The sequence below is a fragment of the Corvus moneduloides genome, chromosome 21, assembly GCF_009650955.1.
Source record: "Corvus moneduloides isolate bCorMon1 chromosome 21, bCorMon1.pri, whole genome shotgun sequence".
Lineage (NCBI taxonomy): Eukaryota > Metazoa > Chordata > Aves > Passeriformes > Corvidae > Corvus > Corvus moneduloides.
The window spans coordinates 5,325,409-5,348,120 of record NC_045496.1 but is presented as its reverse complement, the minus strand read 5'-3'; the positions used below and the strand labels follow the sequence as shown (position 1 = coordinate 5,348,120).

At 57.4% G+C, this 22,712-nt stretch overlaps 2 protein-coding genes across 6 annotated transcripts; one reads left to right on the top strand and one right to left on the bottom strand.

Moving 5' to 3' along the window:
* The first annotated feature begins 6,591 nt into the window (after window positions 1-6,591).
* NTMT1 (N-terminal Xaa-Pro-Lys N-methyltransferase 1) lies at window positions 6,592-9,995 on the top strand. Of its 4 annotated transcripts, none has more exons than XM_032130943.1 (5): window positions 6,592-6,668; window positions 7,698-7,757; window positions 8,523-8,725; window positions 8,945-9,197; window positions 9,597-9,995. In XM_032130943.1, exons 3-5 carry the CDS (start codon window positions 8,564-8,566, stop codon window positions 9,851-9,853), a joined length of 672 nt encoding a protein of 223 aa, XP_031986834.1. In that variant the 5' UTR covers window positions 6,592-6,668; window positions 7,698-7,757; window positions 8,523-8,563; the 3' UTR covers window positions 9,854-9,995. The 4 variants fall into 4 exon arrangements, with proteins under 4 accessions (XP_031986834.1, XP_031986831.1, XP_031986835.1 ...); XM_032130944.1 differs by lacking the exon at window positions 6,592-6,668 and adding an exon at window positions 6,731-6,750; XM_032130941.1 differs by lacking the exon at window positions 6,592-6,668 and adding an exon at window positions 6,812-6,835.
* A 723-nt stretch (window positions 9,996-10,718) lies between these two features.
* Window positions 10,719-16,051, bottom strand: ASB6 (ankyrin repeat and SOCS box containing 6). 2 transcript variants are annotated; one of them, XM_032130938.1, is made up of 7 exons: window positions 15,984-16,051; window positions 14,851-15,056; window positions 14,220-14,401; window positions 13,741-13,847; window positions 13,366-13,474; window positions 12,795-12,881; window positions 10,719-12,616 (listed from the first exon to the last, which is right to left on the bottom strand). In XM_032130938.1, exons 2-7 carry the CDS (start codon window positions 14,961-14,963, stop codon window positions 11,937-11,939), a joined length of 1,278 nt encoding a protein of 425 aa, XP_031986829.1. In that variant the 5' UTR covers window positions 14,964-15,056; window positions 15,984-16,051; the 3' UTR covers window positions 10,719-11,936. The 2 variants fall into 2 exon arrangements, with proteins under 2 accessions (XP_031986829.1, XP_031986830.1); XM_032130939.1 differs by having other exon boundaries at window positions 14,851-15,086; window positions 15,984-16,026.
* Window positions 16,052-22,712: the final 6,661 nt, after the last annotated feature.

Genomic DNA, 22,712 nt, shown 5'->3' with positions numbered 1-22,712 from the left:
TGGTTTGTCCCACCAAGGTGGTGCAGAAAGGGGCGATTTTTCCTTTAGCAGGATTCCTGCTTCAACACAGTCCTTTTCTTCCAGTTCTGGCTCTGGAGAAGGGAGCAGCTGGGTGTTGAGCCCGCCACAGCCCAGCCGTGCTGCCGGGCGAGGGCAAAGAGGCGTTAGCTGAGGCGGGGAGCCGAGCGCTTTATTTTTAGTCTTGGTTTAACAAGTATTAATTAATAAGAGTGCGAATGCTAATGCCGAGATGACACAAACTGCGTTGCCTGAAATGAATGTTTGGGGCTTGTCTGTGCCAGGATTTACAGCCGGGTGGGTTCACAGGGGCGAAATCATTGCTCAAACTGCAAGGATAAGCTGAGCCGGCTTCTTCCCACCGAGAGCGGCATCGGCCGTGCCGCAATGGGATGTGCCGGGGGCTCCGGGGCTGCGCCGGGGGCTCGGGGCTGGGCTCGGGGCTGGCTCCGCAGCAGCGCCTTGTGGTGCCACACCAGCTCATCTCCTAGGAAGTTTTGCAAAGTGTGGATTATTTTAGTCTCTGCCCATCGGAGGTGTAGGGTCATGCCTTGCAGAAGGATTCTTTCACCTAGTGAAGACTTGAATCTTCGGAGAAAAAGATTCTCTTTCCCCTGGTCAAGTCCCTCTGTCCTGCTCATTCCCTGCCCACATCTTCTTGCTCTGAGAGCTGGGTTTGGCTGGAGGGTTGGGAGGAGGCTCAGGAGAATTAGGAGGTGAAAAAGTATCCCATGGCAGTAAGACTTGAAGAGTTTTACACATCAGCACCAGCATTCTGTCTGGGTTTGTTGGCATCACAGAAATTATGAACTTGAAGCTCCATCAGAGCTAAGGCTGTTTTTAGGATGTTTTTAGGTTTCCAGTGAGGTGCTGTGAGACAGGGTGATGGTGGCGTGGGGTCCTGTGGGTCATCCAGCGACTTAAACCTCTCCAGTGGGCTTCTTGAATCTTTGCAGAGAGGGAAGAGCTCAGTCAGGCCAGATCCAGGCCAGGTTTTCCTCCTTCTTTCTCCTCTCAGCTGCAGGCAGGAGGGAGCTGCTACCTGCCTGACACAGCTGCTGCTGCTGCTTTCGAAGCCCAGCCGCCTCCAGCAAGCCCTGCTCACCTGGGATGATGGGATGGCAGAGAGCGGGAGGCCGAGGAGCGTGGCCAGTGCAAGCCGGGCACGTGCCATGCACTGGGAGCCAGGGACACTGCTCGGTGTCCACACTGCATCCTCCCTCTGCATCCTCTCACTGCATCCTCCCTCTGCATCCTCCTGCTGCATCCTCCCAGGGCACACCTCATCCTCCTCAGAGCGCTTCCTGCATCCCCCAGCTCCTGAGCTGGGGCAGAGACAGGAGCTGGCAGGACTCATGGGGGAACTGGGTCCCATGCTGGGGGTCTCCCTGTCACCTGAGGGGGCTCAGCTGCCATTTTGGGAAAGCCAGGAAGGGCTGAGTTGTTTTTCTTCAATGGGCTGGAAGGATATAGCACAGAGTGTGCAGGGAGGTGTCACTCCCCAGGGTGATGTGGTGGTTCAGGGTGAGGGGGGCAGAGGGTGGGATTTTGGGGTGCCACACTGGGGCTCACCAGTGCCAGAAAACCCCTGGTCTGGGGGTTGGGGTGGTAGACTGGAGCCACTGGGTCACTGGAGCAGGGTGCTTGGATGCAATGGTTAGAAATTAAAGCAATTTATCCCTGCCTCATCCAAGCCAGCAGACAGCCCTGCACTGGGGTTGGGGGGTGAGGATGCTCTGGAGTGGCCCCTCACAGCCCCTCACCACCCCACAGGGACCCAACGAGGGCACTGGGGACCACACAAGAAATCCCCGCCCATGGCCTCACCAAACTCACCCACCTCCCCTTTGGGCTGGGTGGTGTCATGGCTGGGTTTTCCAGGGAGGGATGCACAGGCAGGATTGCGTGGCTGTGGCCAAGGGCTGGCTCCCCAAACAGCGCTGCCACGCTGCTCTTCAGCAGCTCTGTTCTATCATCGAATTTTAATTTAGTTAGTTGAGTTCTTTAAACAGTGTGCACTTGCTAAGTGCTTTGCATATTTTATACTCATGAGTAACATTTATCAAACAGAAAGTACAATTAATCAAAGAGGGGAGCATTTGTAACTTGGAGCAGTTTGTATTCTCTCTCTTTCCCTCCCTGCTGTGCCTTTCCTCTGTGTCTCCCTCCTCTTCCTCTTCACTGCCCTGCACTGGCCAGGGAGCCAGGGCAGCTTCAGAGTGATCTACACATGTACACACACATATGTACTCCCTCTCTCTCCCTCTTTCCCCTCACCAAAACATGTACACCATACAAACACATAAAAATATGTTTTATATATGTATGTATGTGTGAATATATATATATTTATATATATATATATCTTTGTGTACCTATATATTTGCATATACCTATATCTGTCAGTCTGGTACACAAATACAAGTGTATATATGTATGGTGTATATGGTATGCTGTATATATAATATATATAGGCATAAACAGTCCATTTACACTATATATGTGTATATATCCACATATATACACAGTTATATTCACAATATTATACACACATTGCATAGTATTTATATATAATATATTCACTATACCCATTATCTACTAGCTGGTATATAGCATGCAGTTTATTGTCTATCACACCTATTATACTATGTATAATAAATGCATTTTTTTATATTTTGGGCTGTTGGGAGGGTCAGCAATGGTGGTGGTGGTGCTGCAGCCTCCTAATGAGAGCCAGCAGCTGAGGGAGTGAGGTGGGATGGACGGTCCCAGCCCCGAGCCATGCTGGGTGGACACCCGGCCAGCAGAAGTGCCCGACCAGCTCCAGACTGTTTGAGGACAGCAACCAGTAGCTGGTGACAGGGACATGGGAAGCCCTGACAAGGGCAGGAGTGTGCTTGCAGCCTCCCAGCCCATGTCCCCTCTCCTCGCTGGGTACTTGGGATGAGGTGCAGACCAGGGGCTGCTTCTGGGACAAACAGCGAAGGGACAATGACCTCTGTCCCCAAGACATCTGTGTTTAAGGGTAGAATCACCCAAACCATGTCAGCTTTTGGCTACAAAGGCCCCAGGGTGCCACAGGTGAAGCCCCTGCTGGTACCTGGAGAGGGGCTGGCACCAATGCTGGAAGATGAGAGGTGATGGAGCATGGCTGGCACGAAGGGATCCGTGTCTCTGTCGTGTCTCTGAGTGCCTTGGTGGCTCTTGGCAGAGCATGGAGAAACCCTGACCTAATTAATTCTGACTTCTCAAGCCTTGGCCATGGCACAGCAGAGGTGGCTGAAGGAGCTGAGCAAACATGGACATGGGGACAGGTTCGGCCAGGGTTCAACCCTGCTGCTGAGGCAGAGCAGAGGAGATGGGAACATCCCATGTGGTTCCCAGGAAAGTACCTCAGGGCTCTTCCCATGGCCTTGGAGGTTTCAGTGCTCTATTAATTGCCATTAATGGCAGCACACGGGCCAGGAGGTGCCCACCTGGGCCCGGGTTAAACGGCACCAAGGGTAGGGCTGTGCCGGCGCTGCAGGACCTGCCTTGCAAATCACCTGCAACAACATGTGCCATCCTGGTCACCTCTTCTCAAAAATGATAGTGCAAAATTAATTAGAATTAATTAATCAGAAAAGGGTAATAAGGGTGATTAAGCACCTGGGGAAAAGAAAAAAAATATTCCTGAAGAGCAATCGCAGCACCATGATTGCCTTGGAAGGTGGTGAGTGAGTGGGAGCAGGAGGGAGGGTGTGCAGGGAAACAAATGGGCTGGAGAGAGGGGTCTGGGGGGTGTTTTCTGTCTCGTTGCACAAGGAATTACTGAGTGACAAGATTGAAACCCGTCAGAGGAAAAGCATTTCCCAGCAGCAGTGACCACGGGGAGGCAGCTGAGCCCAGGAGGGCACGGGAGGCTCTGCAGCGTGGCTGGAGCTGTGGCTGCTGCTGCTGCCTCATTTGTAGATTTGGCTTTGCACAAACTGGCCCCAAGGTTGGACCTGTCTCCAGCAGAGAGTGGGACTCGACAGCGAGTCCTCAATGCTGGGACCCTAACCCTCAGCTGGGCTCAGGAACATGGTGAGCTCAAGGACACTCAGTTCAGTTTTCCTTTTAATTTTCAGCCACACTCTCTTACCTTAATGAAATTAATAATAATATAAAATCAAAAGGAACATTTGCAAACAATATCTGTCCCTGAGTTAAGGCAACTGCTGCAGGTTTCCTTGTAATCTGAGGGGCCAAAGCAGAGCCCCAGCCCCTGGAAGGGATGGGAGCACCGTTCCCTTCCTGCCATCATGAAGGGTTTTGGCAACAGGGAAGGATGGAGGAGGTGCCTGCGGCTTAATGGAAAGAGTCTTCAGGAGCCCCAGTGCAGCTCAGTGAAATGAAGGATAAAAGTGTTTTTTGTTGGGGAAGCAGAGGGAGCAAATACTGCAGGCACCACGGAAAATAGGTGGCATGGATGGGATGCAGGTGCCCATTGACTGCTTGAAAACACAGGTGACAACTGGAGCGATGCAATGGCTGCTGGCAGCTTTGGTGAGGGGAAAACTGGTGGGTTTGGGTCATTCAGGTGCCTGTGCATGGGGACACTCACCCCCAGGCACCTCCCAAACACCCCTCCTGCCTGTGAGCAGCGAGGTGCCACCACCCTGTGCTCAGTGTGCTCTCCCTGGTGACAAAGAGCCTTGCTTCTTTAAAATCTGAAAAACAAAGTGGGGTGCAAGCAGTGCTTTTTGTGCATAGAGATGCTCTGACTGTGTCCCCTGCTCTGCAGTTGACTAAACACACACTCCTTGTCTCAGCCCCCAGCTCAGGTCACTGCTGTCCCCAGCACACTCAGGTCCTTTCACAAGGACTCAGGGGACCTGGGGGCCCAAAAGCTGTCCCAGGGTGATGGCTGCTTGCCCAAATGTGGGGACTCCCCTTCTGCATATGTCCCATGGAAGGATGGCAAGGGGCTCTGTCCTGGAAGCCACATCCTGGTTTACCATGGATTTCTGGATGGCTATGGTGTGAGCAGCTCTGTTTTGGAGACAGCAAGACCTTGCTTGGGCCATTAGGATATTTTGGGATAGGTGGGTGCTGGGAACGGGCCCTTCTCCCCCTGTGCCCATGCAGCATTGCCCCTGTTGCCACTGCCTTCTGATAGCGTTCAGTGATTTCATGCAGATTTTGTCCCTACAGGTTTCGTGAAACTCAGTTTCTGGGGAAAGTGAGGGAAGGAATCAGCCCATATTAGACACCAGAGAATCCATGCCAGCCTCCATTCCCCACAGACACGACTGTAGCCAACCCAGCTTTGTCACTGTCCCCACAGCAATCCTCTTCCAAAGGGCTTGGGCACCCCCAGGTCCCATTAACCCTGTCCTGCTGGGGTGAGGGTATCGCGGGGTGGGATGAGACCCCAAAAGGGGATGGTCTCAGCTGCACTGGGGAGGGGGACACGGCTGTGATGAGCCTGTCGGGCCTCAGCTCCCCATGCTGGCTCGGCAGGACCAGGCAGGGAGGGCACGGGAGGGCTGGGGACACTGGGAGCACTGGGATCAGTGCCCGCACTGGGCACTGGGTGGGCACGTGAAGGGGCATACGAGGGGCCAGTGCTGGGGGATGTCAGTCGGTACCGGGTCTGTCAGTGCCGGGGTCTGCCGGTACCAGGTTCTATCGGTACCGGGCTCTGTCGGTGCCGGGTTCTATCAGTACGAGGTTCTGTTGGTACCGGGTTCTATCAGTACCAGGTTCTGTCGGTACCGGCTCTGTCGGTGCCGGGTTCTATCAGTACCGGGTTCTGTCGGTGCCGGGCTCTGCCGGTGCCGGGTTCTGTCGGTACCGGGTTCTATCAGTACCGGGCTCTATCAGTACCGGGTTCTGTCGGTGCCGGGCTCTGCCGGTGCCGGGTTCTGTCGGTACCGGGCTCTATCAGTACCGGGTTCTGTCGGTGCCGGGCTCTGCCGGTGCCGGGCTCTGCCGGTGCCGGGTTCTATCGGTACCGGGCTCTGTCGGTACCGGGCTCTGTCGGTGCCGGGCACGAGCGGGCCCCGCTCCCCTCAGGACGCTCCGAAGTTCCCGCGGCGGCGGCGGCGCAACGGCGGGACAACAGCGCCCCCTGGCGCCCGCACCTGGACACGGCGGGAGGGGATGGGACGGGACCGGGACAAGGAACGGGGGCAAGGACAACGGCGGGACAGGACCGGGGCCGGGGCCGGGGGCAGAAGCAGGAGCTGGGACGGCGACACGCGGGTAGCCCGGCCAGGACACTCCCGCGGCTGCTTGTTCTGGCGACCCCAAGTCCTGCCACGCCGGTGCCACCCGGCCGGGCTCCCGTGCCAGCCTGCCCCTCAAGAACCGCGCGGTACCTCTTGGGTTGCTCGGCCTGTCCCAGTCCGCCCCAATCCATCCCTGTCCGTTCTAGTCCGTCCCAGTCCGTCCCAATCCATCCCGGTCCGCCCCGGTCCGCCCCAGTCCATCCCAGTCCATCCCAGTCCGCCCCACCGCTGACCACCCCCGACCCCCGTCCCGGAGCGCCCCCGCGCGGGCAGCAGTGGGACAGCGGGGCAGGGCCCGTCCCGTGACGTCACCGTGACGTCACCGCCACGCCGCCGCCTGGTTGGTCCCCGCGGCCGCCCGTCCCGAGCTGGGGCAGCGCGCGGCCGCGGCCGGAGGTAACGGGGGGGCCCGGGGGTCGCGGCCGCGGCCCGAGGGAGCGGCGGGAGCGGCGGCACCGGGCACCCCCCGGCACTACCGGCACGTCCCTCCCCGGGCCGCGGCTGCCGGGGGGGGGGGGGGGGGGGCGGGAGGGGCCGGGGGAGCTGCCCGGGCCGGATCCGGGGTAGGGCTGCACCCGGCGGCCCGCGGGGTCCACAGCACCGCGGGCCTGGAGCGCGGGGGAGGGCTCATCCCCGATGGGCGGGAGGCGAAAGGGCCCGGTTGGGCCTTGCACCGGGGACCGCCCCCTCGCACCGCATAGGGCTGGTGTAACACCCCTCGGGCCCGGGACGGGACCCCCGTGCCCCCCATGGCGGCACAGCCACAGCCCCCCTCCCCTCGGCCTGGGGACCCCCCGCCCGCGCACCCGCACCCCCTTCCCCTGCCGCTCCCCGGCCTGCGATCGCCCTCGGGCTCGGGCAGAGGGCCCCACACTGAGGTGACCCCCCCACGCCGTGTGACCTTTTCCCCACGGCTGCGGGGTGCGTGGGGCGAGTCCCGGCCTTCACCTGCCCGCACCTCCACGGGCACCGGCCGCGTGTCAGGGGCTCCCGGGGCGGCAGGAAGGGTTCGGCTCCAGGTTTAGGTTCGGGTTAAGGGAGGTGGGTAGAGCCATCTTCTGGGTGCTGGGTGCTCTCCACCTGTGCTGGTAGCCTGTGACCCTGAAAAATGAGTCACCAGGGTCTCACCAATCCAAACCCAGGGCCAAGGAATGCGGACACTGCCGGGAGGGTGAGCCTGGGTCCCAGCTTGTGAGATCAGACAGGAGCACTGCTGAAAGTGGAACCAGAACCCTCCGTGCACTGGCTACACTCATGGCTCAGCTTTTGAGCTAAGGGGCATCAGCAGCAGCTGTCCCCCAGTCTCCCCAGGAGCATGTCTGTGGGGCTGGGGTGGCTCTTACCTGTGGTTTCCTCAGGCCACGGTCACGCTTACAGGGCTGGAGGGGTGATTTGGCACTTAAATTGCATCTTCTCTGCTCCTAGATCACAGCGCAGACCAGCTCCTGGCACCACTGAGCCAAACTGGATTTCCACCAGTGACCTGTAAGTTGAGATGCCACGTCCCCCTTTCCTATCCCCAGGCTGTTCAAGGCCACGTGGGGCCACCAAACCTGTCTAAGCTGCTATAGAAAAGGTTTTGTGTCTAATGGGATATTTGCCAGCAAATTCAAGCCACGAACACTATATATTTCTTTATTTGTAAAGGTGTTTGAAGTCCTTGAATTTACCCTTTGGCCACCTTAAATCTAGTTTCTAATCCCCAGTGCAGTTAATCAAATCCACAGTGGTTTGAATTATGAGATGCCTGGGGGGGATTTATAGCTTGTATTGCTGATTATACCTTGACTTTATTATATTGCAAATATCTAACTTATGGTCACGGCTGAGATTTACAATCCTCAGGTAGGTGCTCAGGATAATTTTTAGCAACTCCAGATGTAATTGGAGGTGACTGATGGGGTTGTCGCCACACATAAACATGTAATCTGTAAAATGTTAAGACAGGGAAAGGAGAGGCAGAAGAGGTGAAAAGGGTGGGTCAGCCTTAAAAAAGAATCATATAATTGGGTGTATTGCTGAGCAGGGCTCTGCCATGCCTGTTCTGGCTGAGGCATCTGCCCAGGGAGGGATTTTGGGTTTGTTGGTCTCCAGAAAATACCAGGATTTAGATCTTTGTTCCTTCTTGCTCTCAGCTGAATGTTTTTGGAGTTTGCAGTAGCCCTGGGGAGGGGGAAGGGGTGATAAACAGATGTGGGGTACTGGCAGAGCTGACTCATTCCTCCCTGGTTTGGGGTTCTCCCATCCCAGGGGAGCAGCGAGTCCCGTGTGGGCGCGTGCCCTTGGCCAGCATGACCAGCGAGGTGGTGGAGAACGAGTTTGAGTTTTACTCCAAGGCGGAGAAGTACTGGAAGGATGTGCCCGCCACGGTGGATGGCATGTTGGGGGGCTATGGCCACATCTCCAGCATCGACATCAACAGCTCCAGGAAGTTCCTGCAGAGGTTTCTGCGGGTAGGTGGCACAGTTTGTTGTGCTCCTAAAACCCCACCCTTCTAGTGTGGAGCTGGGCTCTTCCCTCTGACTTGCTCCATGGGATCCTCTGTTACATGCTAGGAGACCTTTGCCCTGCAATGGATTCCCTATATCCCAGTCCTGCCTTGTGTGGTTGTCCTGTTTGTCCTCTGTGGGTACCTCACAGTGGGATTCAGCCCCTCACGGTCGTTGTTGCAGGATGGCCCCAACCGGACGGGGACAACCCGTGCTCTGGACTGCGGGGCTGGCATTGGCCGGATCACCAAGCGGCTGCTGCTGCCCCTGTTCAAGACAGTGGACATGGTGGATGTGACAGAGGACTTCCTCACCAAGGCCAAGAGCTACCTGGGCGAGGAGGGCAGGCGGGTGCGCAACTACTTCTGCTGTGGCCTCCAGGACTTCAGCCCCGAGCCAAACTCCTATGATGTCATCTGGATCCAGTGGGTCATCGGTGAGGGTCACTCCACTTGCGGGGTCTTTCCAGCCTGTCCCCTTCCCTTGAGGGGCAGGTGCCCTACGCACTGGGGAGAGCAGCTTGAGGTCTTCATGAAGGATGAGCATCACAGCATGGGTGGGGGCCTGGGGTGGGCAGCTGCCCCCCATCCCATGGAGGGGCACTGTACTTTTTCCCCCAAGGGTCTTTTCCGCCAAGCCCTCAGAGGCCAGAGCGGAGGTGTGGGTTGGATGGAGCTGAGTAGTGAGACACAAGTTGGATGCCCTCAAGCTAAAGCTTTCCCTGCAAATGGCTCAAGTATTTGGCTACTTGCATCAGGAGGGATCCTAAATGCAGCTTCTGGGTTTCCTTGCCTTGGTCACTCTGTGCCCTCTAACCACTGCTCTGCCCCTCCAGGACATCTCACTGACAACCACCTCTCCGACTTCCTGAAGCGCTGCCGTGCCGGCCTGCGGCCCAACGGCATCGTGGTCATCAAGGACAACATGGCTCAGGAGGGTGTGATCATGGACGATGTGGACAGCAGCGTCTGCCGGGACCTGGACGTGGTCCGTAAGATCATCCGCAGAGCTGGGCTGCACCTCCTGGCCGAGGAGCGCCAGGAGAACTTCCCTGATGAGATCTACCACGTCTACACCTTTGCCATGAGATGAGGGCAGCGGGAGAAGGTCTCTCCCGTGTCGTGACTCCCCTTCCAGGGGCTGGTGACAAGGACGGGACTTTGTCTTCCAAGTTGCTGCTGTTTGTGAAAAGAGGTGTTTGCCAAATACATTTTCCTGCTGTTGCACTTCTGCACGTGGGCTTTTTTGGATGCATGTTGGCTCTGTGCCACCCTCGGGGGCTCTGGACAGGAGCAAGAGGGTCTCCCATGCACGAGGTATCTATGGGCAGCAGCAGGTTGCTGACTGCAGTGCACAGGGCTCCTGTGAGTGTGGGGCTCATGAACAGGAGCTTGGGGCACTTTTGGGATGATCTGGGCTCCATTCTTTGCTTGGGTGTTAGACCCCTTCCTGCTGATCAGCAGTGAGCTGGGCAAGGTAAAGGGGAGGAACCTCTGCTGTTTCCCTGTGCTGGAGTGGGGAGGCAACTCCAGGTTCTGGGGCTTTGAGGGCCTTTAAACCCCTGAGCAGGTTTCCTACATGAGCATTGTCTTAAGTGTGTAACCCTGAGTCCCCCACATCCTCCTCCAGACAAAGCCTTGCAGCCCTGGGAGTGCACTGGTGTGGTCTGAGCTGCTCCCAGACCCCTCCAGCCCGTCACCTCCAGCTCTGTCACTGTGACACTGCAGCTGCTCCCCCAGCACTCCACACCATCACCTGGCTTTGAACACTCCCATCTCCTCTTCAGCCATATTCCTTTATTTACCTAAGTCTGGCCACTGGCCCAAGGTGGCCAACGCTGGCACAGCAGCATGCCAGGGGTGAGCCCAGGTGCAGAGTCTGCTGCAGCTTGACCCTCCAGCCATCCCCCCATCCCTGTCCTCCACCCCACCTCTCCTGCAGGAAAATCAAGCCCCTGTTGTTATTTTAAAAGGCCTCATTTAATTGTTCAGTTCCCATTCCAGACATCAGGGCAGAATTTTATCACATTACTGGGTTTTTTTAAACACCAGTTCATCAGGATGCACAGCTCCAGTTCCATGGAGCAGGAGAGGGTCAAACTCAGTGCTGGCAGGAGGGCAATGGCACTGCAGCCAAATCCCAGATCCACCTGATACAAACTGTCTTTAATCAGAACAGATTTTTTCCCTCTTTTCATCTCCTGCATCTGTCCCCCATGACAAACAAAATACAAACCAACAAAACTGTGTGGGGCTCAGCTCTGTGGCCAGTCTTTGGCACGTCATGAGGAAGCAGGTGCCTGGAAAGGGGAGCCAGGCAGCTGTGGCAAGGCTGGAACACGAGCCCTCCAGGTGCAGCAAGTTCTTGTTCCTGGGAAGGAGGCACTGGAGAACAAGATCCTGGGAGCAGTCACCAAGGGAAAGAGCCAAGAACTGGGGAGGGAGGCACAAGGCACTCAGCTGCTGGCTGCCCATTCCTCATCCTTGCACAGGGAGCACACCACAAAGTTAGGAAAACATCTGTCTGTGTGTTTTGGAGCCCAGCAGCTCTGAGATGTCCTTGGTGGATGGTCCTCTGTGCCAGGATGGGGTGCAGAAACTCAGGGTGTGGAGCAGTCAGGCACTGCTGCCAGCCCCGCTTCCCTTCACTCCCATCCCCAGTTTCAGAAGTCCGCACTGAGCAAGGAAGGCATCCACACCCACAGGATGATGCTGGACCTGCCTCCACCACCAGGACCAGAGGCAGAAATGCCAAAACACCTCTTCCTTCTCCCAGCACCCCAAGGCATCTCTCAACTCCACTGGACACCTAAGGCACTGCATCACCCACCCATGGCAGGGCTGGGAGAGAGGGGACAGGCTGCCTGTCCAGTCACAGCCCCAACCCACTGATCCTGACCCCAGGCCTTTGCTTAATCTCCCCCCAAATCAGCCCCAGTATCCAGCTCCCCCATGCCCAGGAGCTCTGCCTGCCTCCCCATGGTGTGCCCCAGAGCAATGAGACCTGCACAAACATGTGTGACTTTGTGCCCAAAAAAACATCCCCCAGAATGCCACAGAGAAGGACTCCATGGGCAGCACCTCTTCCTGCAGAGAAAACTGTCCCAGAGCAGAGATATGGTGGCTGTAGGCACAGCAGGACTGTGGAGGGAGCAGACAGAGAGGCACTGTCAGGCTCAGAGGTCTTCGTGCCCAGCAGCAGTGTGGTCAATGAGGAGGTACCACTTCAGCCGGTCTGGGAGAGGCAGAGCCTTGATTTTGTCATCCACTGGCCATGGTTTCAGGCGCTGCCGGATGAACACCCTGCAGAGGTGTTTCAGTGCCTGTGGCGAGCGCTCCAGCTGCTTCAGAGAGCGGAACAGAGTCTGGACCTTCTCCCCATGGGACCTACAGCTGCTGGTGTTGACCTCAAAATTGCTGGGCAGCTGGATGGCTTGTGAACTGGCCATCATGAGCTCCAGCAGAGTCTGACCCTTCTGGATGAGGTCTGTGGAATAGGTTTCATCGTCTAAGCGACTGAGGTGCCAGCAGAGGTGCTCAAAGGTGATGTGGAAGCCGGACCAGCACGAGGGACCATGGAGGGAGCAGTTGTAGGCAGCACCTGATTCCAGCAAGAACCGCAGCAGTGGGAAGTAGTCATTGAAGCTTTTTAAGCAGAAGTGTGTGAGGGACTCTGAGGCTGGGCACTCGCTGGGGTTGGCACCGTGGGCCAGCAGCAGCTGCGTGACACGAAAGCAGAAGCGTTCAATGTCCTCAGCCTCCTCGTCGGTGCGGCTGTAGGGCATCTCTCCCAGCAGGTAGATGACATAGGTGAAGACGGTGTCACCATCTTTGGTGGCGGCCCTGACGTCTGCGCCTGCAGGAAGGGACAGAGAACGTAACTGACACTGTAGAGCATGGGGCCAGGCCAGCACCAACTCCAGCACCCCTGGGCTTTACTCTGATCCAGTGGGAACATAAAGGAGTCGGGAGGGCAGTGCCTGGTCCTGCACAAAGAATCAGCCAGCCTAGAAAGGGGAGAAGGTTTTCCTTACCTCCTTCCAGCAGAAGACGGATGCTATCAGTGTTGTGGATCTGGCCACTGTCACTGCTGGCCAGAGCATGCAGCAGTGCTGTCTTCCCTGCAGTGAAGCAGTCAGTCAGTCACAGGACAACAGGGTGACACGCCAAAAGGCAGGAAGGAAAACAATCCACCCCACCCACAGCCAAACACAGGGAGTAGCAACACTTCTGGCAGAGCCTTCCACTGTTCCCATGATGGTGCCCAGCCCTGGGGACAGTCACAGGCCACACATGCAAGACTAACGGTAGCCTCAGTGCGTACATGTGCCACAGTGGAGTGAGTTTTAGAATAAGTGGGCACCACAGGACTACAGAGGCACAGCCCCATCCCACCTCCCCTGGACTGCACAGAGCTGGGTTCAGCCCTTTTCACACAGCCAGCACACCAGGAGAGAATACCAAGCACAGGGAGGTTCTGCCGGCCTGCTCCCAACTCCCAAACCCGTCCATAAGCAGGGAGCAAGTGCAGCAGCGAATGGCCCCAGCCCCTGTGCCCCACCCCAGCCCACCCTCAGCTGGGGGAGCCGGGCAGGGCACACAGACCGTTCTTGTCAGCAGCGTTGACGCTGGCCCCCAGCTGCAGCAGCCGCCGCAGGCACGGCAACCGCTCAGGCTCCTCGCTGGCCAGATCCAGGGGACTGCTCTCATGGATCTGCAAAACAGTTAAAAACCACTGGTAAATATTGAAGACTGGGAGTGTGTCCAGGGAGTTGCTGTTGGGCTTTATCTTGGCCAAAGGCAACTTGACCTTCTGCCACAGCATCAGAGCACTAGGGACAGCGGGCACAGGGATGTGCCAAGGGGAACGAGCACATGGTGAGGCTCAGGAGGAGGGAAGCAGGAGGGCTGTCCCCACACCCCAGACCAGCTCTGGCTTGGGGGGCTCAGCCTGGCTGTGCCCAGGCAGCAAAGCCGTACCCGGTCTCTGCGGTTGATGTCGGCGCCGTGGTGCACCAGGAGCTCCACCACATCCGGCTGGTTGCGGAGCACCGCGATGTGCAGGGGGGTGTAGTAGGTGACTGGGTCTGAGAACAAGAACAGTCAGAGAGAACAAAGGACCTCCTCAAAATAGCCCCAGCACCTGCCAAGAGTGGAAGGGGACAGCTGGGGAGGGCCCTGGGAGCACAGCGATGCCTGTGAAAACACGGCTGTCACACGCACCCTGGGTCCTGCTGTTCCAATGACTCTATCCTGCCAAAAGCCCCCAAGTCCCTGGCGTCCCTCAGTCCATCCTTGCGGCTGGGTCTCCACAAGGCACATCCACACTACTCCAGCAAGGAGCAGGAGTGGTCTGAGCTGGTAGCACCTCCTCTTTCTGCTCCAGCTATCTCCACTGCCCAGGGCAGCTTCTCATCTGCTGGTTCCTCCTGGCCCAGCCCCCTTCCCACCAGCCTCACCTTCAAAGCTGAGGTCAGCACCGAATTCCAGGAGGATTTCTGCAGCAGGGACGAGCCCCAGCTCGGTGACCTTCAGCAGGGCATAGCTCACACCTTCCTGATAAAATGGGGAGTGGGTCTCCCTCTCCAGGACTCTTCTCACAGCTGAGAGCTGGCTCCTGTCACCGTCCAGGCAGGCAGGGCTTGAGACACACAAAAACCCTCCAGTTACTCAGTGAACACAGCTCAGGTGTGCAAGGGTCAAAGCGGCACCAGGGAAGAAGGAAAAATCCCTGCTCTCCCCAGGGAGAAAGATCCCTGGTCTCCCCTCTGGTCCTGTACCCACTGGGTCTCCAACCTGCTGCTTGTGGGGTTACACAGCAGCTTCAGGGCCTCAGCTGAGCCCCAGCTTAGGCTTTATTGCCAGGAGTCAGGCAGAAAGGGCTGTTCCTGGGGAGCACCCATAGCTCCTGTGTTTGCCTTGCTCCACCTCCACATTCCCAAAGAACAGCAGCAAAAGGAGGTTCTGTGGGATGAGCTGCTCCCCAGGACTGGGGGCTGTCCCAAACCAACACTGTCCAACCTCAGCCACATCCCTGAGCTCCAGCTATCCCCCAAAAACACCCCAGGGTGTTGGGCCCCCTGTCGTTACCTCTCCAGGGAGCTCTGCCTTTCCGTGTTGGGCATGGCCAGCAGCCCCAGGAGCTCATCCACCAGGGGCTGGTACTCCAGGACGATCCTGCGGAAGCCATGCAGGAAAGGCATCGTGCTCTGCCCGTGCCCAGCCCGCCGGGGGCCTCCAGCACGGCACCACTGTCCTCCCGCAGCCAGGCCCCCTCTCCAAGGGGCTCTTCTCTCCTTTCCAAACAAACAAGGCCTTCAGCAGATCTGAACAGAGAAGAAAACACAGCGTCCCCCCTCCTTATATAAAAGGCAGCCCAGCCCAGCGCAGGGATCTCCTCCCACACACCAATTTGGTGTCTCCAAATTATCTCCTGCACTCAGAGCTGCAAGCTGCCGTTACCTGGGCACAGCATCCAGGCGGAGCCCAGGCTGGGGACAAAGCCCTGCTGCAGAGGCTCTGCCACGAGCCCCCGCAGGCTGGGGGTGCTCTGAGCGCCCCGGGGTGTCTGCAACCAGCAAAGCCCGGCCTGGTTTCTGTGGGAGAGGGGGCTGGAGCCACCCCAGGGATCACCAACTCCCCAGCGCACTGGGTGCAACCCCAGGAAGCCCCTAAATCTCCCCGCACCCCACGGGGAGGCAAGGCCAGGAGCCCCCAGACCCCAGCAGGATGAACAACAGGACCCTGCCTACACGAAAGATCTGTAAAACATACATTTTCATTTCCTTATCATTCTTTACTTAAGTTCAACAGTCAAATAAGCTAATAAAAAATAAAAGTAATTTGTTTCTTTGTTTGTTTTACAATACTTCGCAGCCGGAATATTTGTGTTATTATTAGCGCGTACGTGTAAACAAATAAATAAATGAATATGGGTATGCAGCACTCCTGACAGGTTGAGTGGGCTGCATACATATATTTTTAGATCTATTAAACACACTCATCACTCCTTCCTCTGAAGAGGTAGATCAGACTACAGCGGGGGAAAAAAAAAACCCCAAACGAGTCTATAAACCCCAGTTCGTTTTCACAAAAAAACCGCTCCAAAATTCCAGTGCAACGCCCGCCACCGGCCCCGAACTCGCCGAGCAGCACGGGGAGGGAAGGGCGGCCCGAGCACCGCCTTCCCCTCACGGATCACCCCCGGCCCTGCCGCCCCTCACCTGCCTGGGCACCGGAACCGCAATCGCAACCGGAACCGGAACCGGAACCGCAACCCGCCGGGAGCGCCGGGGCGGGGCCCGCATGGGGGCGTGGTCTCGTGTGGGTGTGGTCACCCGGGGGCGTGGCCTGTTCGGTGGGCGTGGCCTCGGTGGGGCGTGGCCGCAGCGGCGCGCAGCCGGCAGGGGGCAGCACGCGGCCGCGCGCGGGGCGGGGGCGGGGGGAACTCCCCCGGCACCCCCCCTCTGTCCCCTCTGTCCCCTCCCCCTCTGTCCCCTCTGTCCCCTCCCCCGGTGTCCCCCTCTGTCCCCCTCTGTCCCCTCCCCCGGTGTCCCCTCCCCCGGTGTCCCCCTCTGTCCCCTCCCCTGCTGTCCCCTCCCCGGGCGTCCCCTCTCCCACGGGTGTCCGGCCCCGAGTATCCCCTTGCCCGTTGTCCTCCCCCCTCCCAGCGATCCCCCCTGCCCCGAATGTCCCCCTCCCCATGTGTCCCCCCACCATGGGTGTCCTCCATCCCCGGGTGTCCCCTCCCCTGGATAACCCCCGCCCGGGTGTCCCTTCCCCCGGATGTTCCCCATCCCTGGCTGTCCCCCTTTTCCCCGGGTGTCCCCCCCGCTCTGGAGGACCCACCCAGGCCGGGCTGGGTTTGCTGGGAGGTGGCACCCGGTGGCTGCTGCCTCCCCGGGGCTGGGGATAACTCTGATACTGCTGCCCACAGCGCCTGGGCCCTCCCCTGCTGCAAGAGCTACCAGGGGAAACATTATCCCAGGATTTATTGGCACTATTATCATAATCATCATTATTTTTATTATTATTCTGGTGGAATCTGCCAGCGCGGGGAGCTTTGGAGAGCGGCAATAACTGAAGCCGCCTTGGGTTTCCTATTTACGTATTTATTTTATTCCGGTGGAGCGCTTCCAGATTCCAGCAGGCAGCCGTGGCCCCGGGGCAGAGGGGGCGAGGAGGCCGCGCCGGCTGGGCATTTTTCTGACATGCTGTCACGGTCCCCCATGTTTCCCACCCTTCCCTTCCCCACACAAAGTGGGGTGCCTGGGTGGGGGACCCCAGTGCCTGCAGACCCTGGACCCCGAGCCCACCTTCAGGGCAGGGCAGGGCAGGGCAGGGTCCTTTGCAGGGTGGCTGCTGGCCCCGGTGCCACCGGGACTTGGTGCTGTGCAGTGGCACCTCTACGGGCAGCTGGCCTGGACCCCCCTTTGCAGCCCAGCAGCCCCCCTGGGTCGGCTTTGGGGGGTGTCATCCCCGAGTTTTCCTGAATAGGGGTGGAAATAACCCCATCCAACCCTGGGCAGGGAGCAGAGGGCGAAAGCAGCAAGGAAGAGTGGGGGACGGTGGGGATTTGTCCCTCTGCACAGAGGGTGCTTCAAGCCTCTGTGAGCTGGCTTCAAACCAGAGCAGCGCCGCTGAGGGGACCCCACTTGGGGTGGGCTGGGCAGCTGAGACCCTCATTCCAGACCCAGTGCCTCCTGTGCCACTGGGTAAAGCTGGACCCTGGGCCCACTGCATTCCCAGTAAAGCCCAAACTCTCCAAAGTCCAGGAAAACCCTGGACCCTCCACAATTACAGTGGCAGCACCAGACACAAACCCCATCCCTGTCTGTGTGGCACTGGTGGGGACCGTGCAGGGTCCAGCCTCCATCAGACACCATTTTGGGGAGAAATCACAGCTGCATTCCTGCTGTTGGCTGGGAAAGGAGGGCTGGCAAGGCAGGGTCACCCCATTACTGCCTCTGACCCCAGCCGTGCTGTCCCTGGGGATGAGAGGGGACACTGGGATGCCCCAAAGGGCCTTGCCAGCCCAAATGTGCCTTCAGGAGCCCCACAGAGGCTTTGCCCCCACGCTGGTAACCCCCGCTTGAAAGGAGGCTTTGGAGATGTAGTGTGGGACCAAACCTGGCTCCAAACCAGCCCTGGGAGGTGGCAAACCAGGAAAGCCATGGGCTGAACCCTTCCCTCACCACCAGCACGGCGAGTCTGCGCACACGGGAGTCCTTCCCTGGAGTATCCCTGCCGTGACCACGCCACAGGACACAGACCCCCAGGGAGGTGCCTCCCCATCCCCACATCTCCTGGGAGCAGAAATTTTGCAAACAGGGCCATTGCTGGCCCCATGGGTGGACGGGGCGTTTGAGTGCCTGGCTGAAATAACAGCGCCAGGCTCTGCCCCTTTCCTCCCCATGGCCTTGGCGGGGCGGACTCGGAAGAATGCGAGTTGGCCATCCATCAGGGAGACACAGCAACAGCCAGCCGAAGAAAGAGGGGCATTTTAGGAGGAAAGCCAGGGAAATTTGATCATTAAGAAATCCTCCTGGCTGTCTGGGGGAATTTAATTAAATTGCTGGAAAGGGCTGTAAGCACATCTGGATCCAATATGTGCAGCTTTGATTTTTTTCTTTCTTTCTTTCTTTCTTTTTTTTTTTTTTTTTTTTTTTTTAGTTCACTCTTTTCCCATCTCGCTGTTGAAGGAGGGGGGGAATAAAAGGGAAATAGCAGAGCCACGGAGTATTGGTTCATCTGGGACTGACTGGGATTCCTGGCAGGGAAAGAAAGAGAGGGAGAGAAAGAAAGAGCAAAAGAAAGAGGCAGAAAGAGGGAATGAGAAAGCTGGGAGAAAAACCTTCACCCAGGGGCTGGCTGGGGTGTTTTATAATGCCACCGACTGCAGAGACAGGGAGCTAGGAGGGAATGGGGGGGTTGTGAGGGCTGGAGGGGAGGAGGAAAGGAGCCAGCCCAGGGCATGCTGTACTTTTGGGGTCTGGCAGGGATGGAGGGAGAAAGAGGAGTTGCTCAGTGAATACAGAAATACCATTCCTGCTGGGAAGGGCAGGGCTGGGCATGGGGGACTCCTCCAGCAATTACCCCTGGCTGTCACCCCTGTGGGCCCTGACTGTCACTGCCCTGGCCCCTGCCCGATGCCCTGGTGCTGGGGCTGGAGGGGGTGCTCTGGTCCCCAGCCCAAGAGCTGGTTACTGGGTCCTGGGCAAGACGTGGGGCTCGGCACCCACCCCAAGAGCTGGTTACTGGGTCCTGGGCAAGACGTGGGGCTCGGCACCCACCCCAAGAGCTGGTTACTGGGTCCTGGGCAAGACGTGGGGCTCGGCACCCAGCCCAAGAGCTGGTTACTGGGTCTTGGGCAAGACGTGGGGCTCGGCACCCAGCCCAAGAGCTGGTTACTGGGTCTTGGGCAGGATGTGGGGCTCGGCACCCACCCCAAGAGCTGGTTACTGGGTCCTGGGCAGGCACTGTCAAGCCCCCACCATCCCCCACACCTCCTCTTTCCCACCTCCTTACTGTGAACATCCTCCTCACGGTGCAGCAGAGGTGCAGCTCCACAGTCAGAGAAAACCTTCAGCTATGGATGAGCCAGCCCAGTTTCTCTGCACCAGAACATCCACAGGGCAAGATTTTGGGAATGTTAGGAAGGAAGACCAAGGAGCAGCACCATCCCAGACAGTGCTCCAAGGATGCTGCACTGCCCCAGCCCACGGTTTTGGGGTGAGGAGGGGGCTGGGGCTGGCAGAGCACATCCAGGCCCATGCCATGCTGAGCACCATGGAAGCACAAGGTGTTAGCACAGCACAAGAGAAATACCAGGAAAGCCCCAGGAGAACAGAAAGTGAGATTACCAAAAATTATAATATTTTAAACCTTTTTTTTTTTGAGAGGAAGATGAAGGACTGGCAAATGGAAACACGTTCATCCCAAGGGTTGCAAACCTGGCAGGCTCTGGCCAGGCAGATCCTCACCCTGAGGAGCCCAGCACAGCCCTGCCAATTCAGTGCCTCTGGTTCATCAGTCCAACAGCTCCGGCTCAGCGAAGCTGGACTCAGAGCTCACACCCAGCTCAGCAAAACCCAGGTGCCCAGTGTCAGGTAAAGCAAACCTGCTCAGCTTTGTCTCTGAACCACCCACATTTTGCCCGAAGCCAGGAGTCACCTCGCCAGCTTCAAGGTCCATTTTAAACCACAATTTTTACCAAAAAAAAAAAAAAAGAGAAGAGCTTGCACAAGTGGGTTAGGAAACACCAAGAGTGCGTGTTTCAAGCAATCAGGTCTTGCTTCGGATGCCTTGTGTGGCTGGTGGTGTTAAAAAAAATGATGCTGAGGAAAAAAAAGGGCAAATCCTACAGCTAAAAAGGAAATTGCATTAATACAGATTGTTTTATTTAAAAAAAGCAAACCCTGACCTCTACTTCAAAAAAGTCATTAGACATTCTCCTTCTGAAAGGCCGACAGGGGATATTACTGAAAGGCCAGTTAATTTCTCAATGACTTACTGTTCTTGCTCTGCTCATGGAAATGTGTAAAGAGTTGGAGGGTAATTTAAGGCACCCTGCAGAAAGGTGTGTAAATCTTTGCATGTCTAAAGAAACTTTACCAGACCGCTAGGACTGGGAAAAAAAGAAAACGCTTGCCCTCTTTTTTTTTTTTCTCCCTTTTTTTTTTTTTTTTTAACTTTCCTTTGGAACTCTGATCCCCTTTGATCATAAAAAAGGTCATATTTCAACCAAAAAAATATCAGCAATCACAGGGCCCGAGGAAGTGCGAACCCAAGGGGGTTTCACTGACGATTATTCCCTCCATGTAATTATTTAATGCCGCGCACTGAGGGAAAGCCGTCTCCCCTGGAAAAGCCAGACAGTTCAAGAATAAGGTCTGGCCCTAAACAAGGAGGAGGAAGAGGGTTGTAAACGGGGATGGGGCTGCTCCATCCCCCGCTCCTGCCCTCGCCCCTCCATGGGCCAAGACCAGCCACCCCACAGCCCCCCCAAAATAATCACAGCAAGATGTTCCCAGCCTCTGGAGCCAAGACGGGGATGTGGGGGGAAGGATGGGGGTCCTCAGCAGCCCTGGCCAACCAGTGCCCATTGCTGATGGGTCACTGTCCTCCAAGGGGAGGTCTCCAGCCCCCAGGCTGATCCTGGAGCAGTTTTTCCTGGACATGGTGTCATCCCCATCCTGGGAGGGGTCTGTCCCTGCAGTCATGGTGGAAAAAAGCAGGATCAAGCAGGTACCTGGACAAGGAAGGGTGGCACGAGGCTGTGCTGGGTCCCCCAGGGCTGGTGGTCCCAGGGTGATGCAGCCATCTCCTCCCTGAGAGCACGGAGCAGCCAGGAAGGTTGGTGGCAATTTATTGCATTCTAAAACCCACAGAGTGCAGAACTGCCCTGCACGGTGGGACAGGGACCTGTCCAGCTGGGTGCTGGGCAGGGGCAAAACTCCCATCTTTGGGAGCACCCACAGGGAAGCAGGAGCAGAAGCAGTGTGACACCAGCCCGTGATTTACCAGCCGAGGGGACAGAACCAAACGCCGGAGCTGACTCCCAGAGTGCCCCTAGGGCCAGCAAACTGGACGAATAGAACCAAAAAATTGACCACCCCCCCCCAAAAAAAAAGAGGGGGAAGAGAGGTTGGGCTGGCTTGTTTGCACACTGGAGGAGCCCCCCGCAGAGCTGGAGAGAGCCAAAATCTGCCTTCAGCTACACCCCTTCCAAGGTGGAGAGCTCTGGGAAGCTGCTTCCCTGTCAGGAAGATCAGATTTGGCAGCACTGGCTGGCTTAAAAATCTGCACGCCTCCGACTTGAAGGGGAAGGGAGCGCAAGGAAAGCTTTCGACAAATGTTAAAATAACTCAGCCAGGGGTTTGCCTCCCTCGGCCGTGCTGGAGTAGCGATGTTTATGAGCTCAGAGCCGGCCGATCTCGCTTGGAGGTTTCGCGTGGAACCCTGCGCAGCCCTGTCCATATGTGCCCGCAGCGGCGGGGCAGGAGAGCGGCTGCAATCGAGCGGAAGGAATAATTGTTTAACCTCTTCGATTTCTGCTCATCGCCGCCAGCCCAGCCCTCTCCGGACACCAGCAACCAGCCCCGGGGTCTGCCCCTCTCCCTCCCTCCCACTGCCTCCTCCCTGCATATCTGTGTGTATATATATGTATATATATAAATATATACAATTTTAAAGAGGAAAAACTCCTTTTTCCCGGTGGCTGGTTTTCATTAGGGAGGTTTCTTTCTAACCCCAAGGGAAGCAGCCTATGAGTTTTTAACTGTGGTGCAGGACGTAATTATCTCATTAAGGCGAGAGAGCCAGGCTTTTCCCAGGAGAGGTGACCTTGCTCCAGGGTTGATGGGGACCGGAGGAGGGGGAGTGGTTGGAGGTGGAGGGGGGCTGTGTCCCCCGCTAACCTGCGGGTCACCTCTCCCTCCAGCCCCTCTCCCAGCCCACCCCATCCCTCCCCACGGAGCGCAGCCACTTACACTTGTTGATAGAAGCACTTAAAACAGCGCTGGGGGGGGTGTGATGTGGATGGGGTAAGAGGGAGAGAGAAAGGGGGCGGAAAGCGGGTCTCCCTCCCTCTCTGCCCCCCCTTTCCGCGGCTTGGCTGCCGGCGGGGCTCGGTCCCTGGCAGGGGGGCAGGTCGCAGGGCCGGGGGGGGGCGAGGGGCCGCCCCGCTCGGCTCAGAGCAGGGGCGTTTGTTTGAACAGCTCCAGAGCAAAGAGCAGGGGAAGAAAGTTTGGGCTGGGAGCGTGGTTTTTTCCCCAGACGTCAGCACAAGGCGGAACAGGGGCTGGGGAGGGAGCCGGACTCACAGGGCAGCTGTGATTATTTCCCCCCCCCCCCATCTAAAAAAAATTATTATTATTATAATTTTTTCTCTTTTTTTTTTTGGGGGGGGGGTGGGTGGGGAAGGGGAAGGGGGCCGGGGAGCGGCCCGGCAC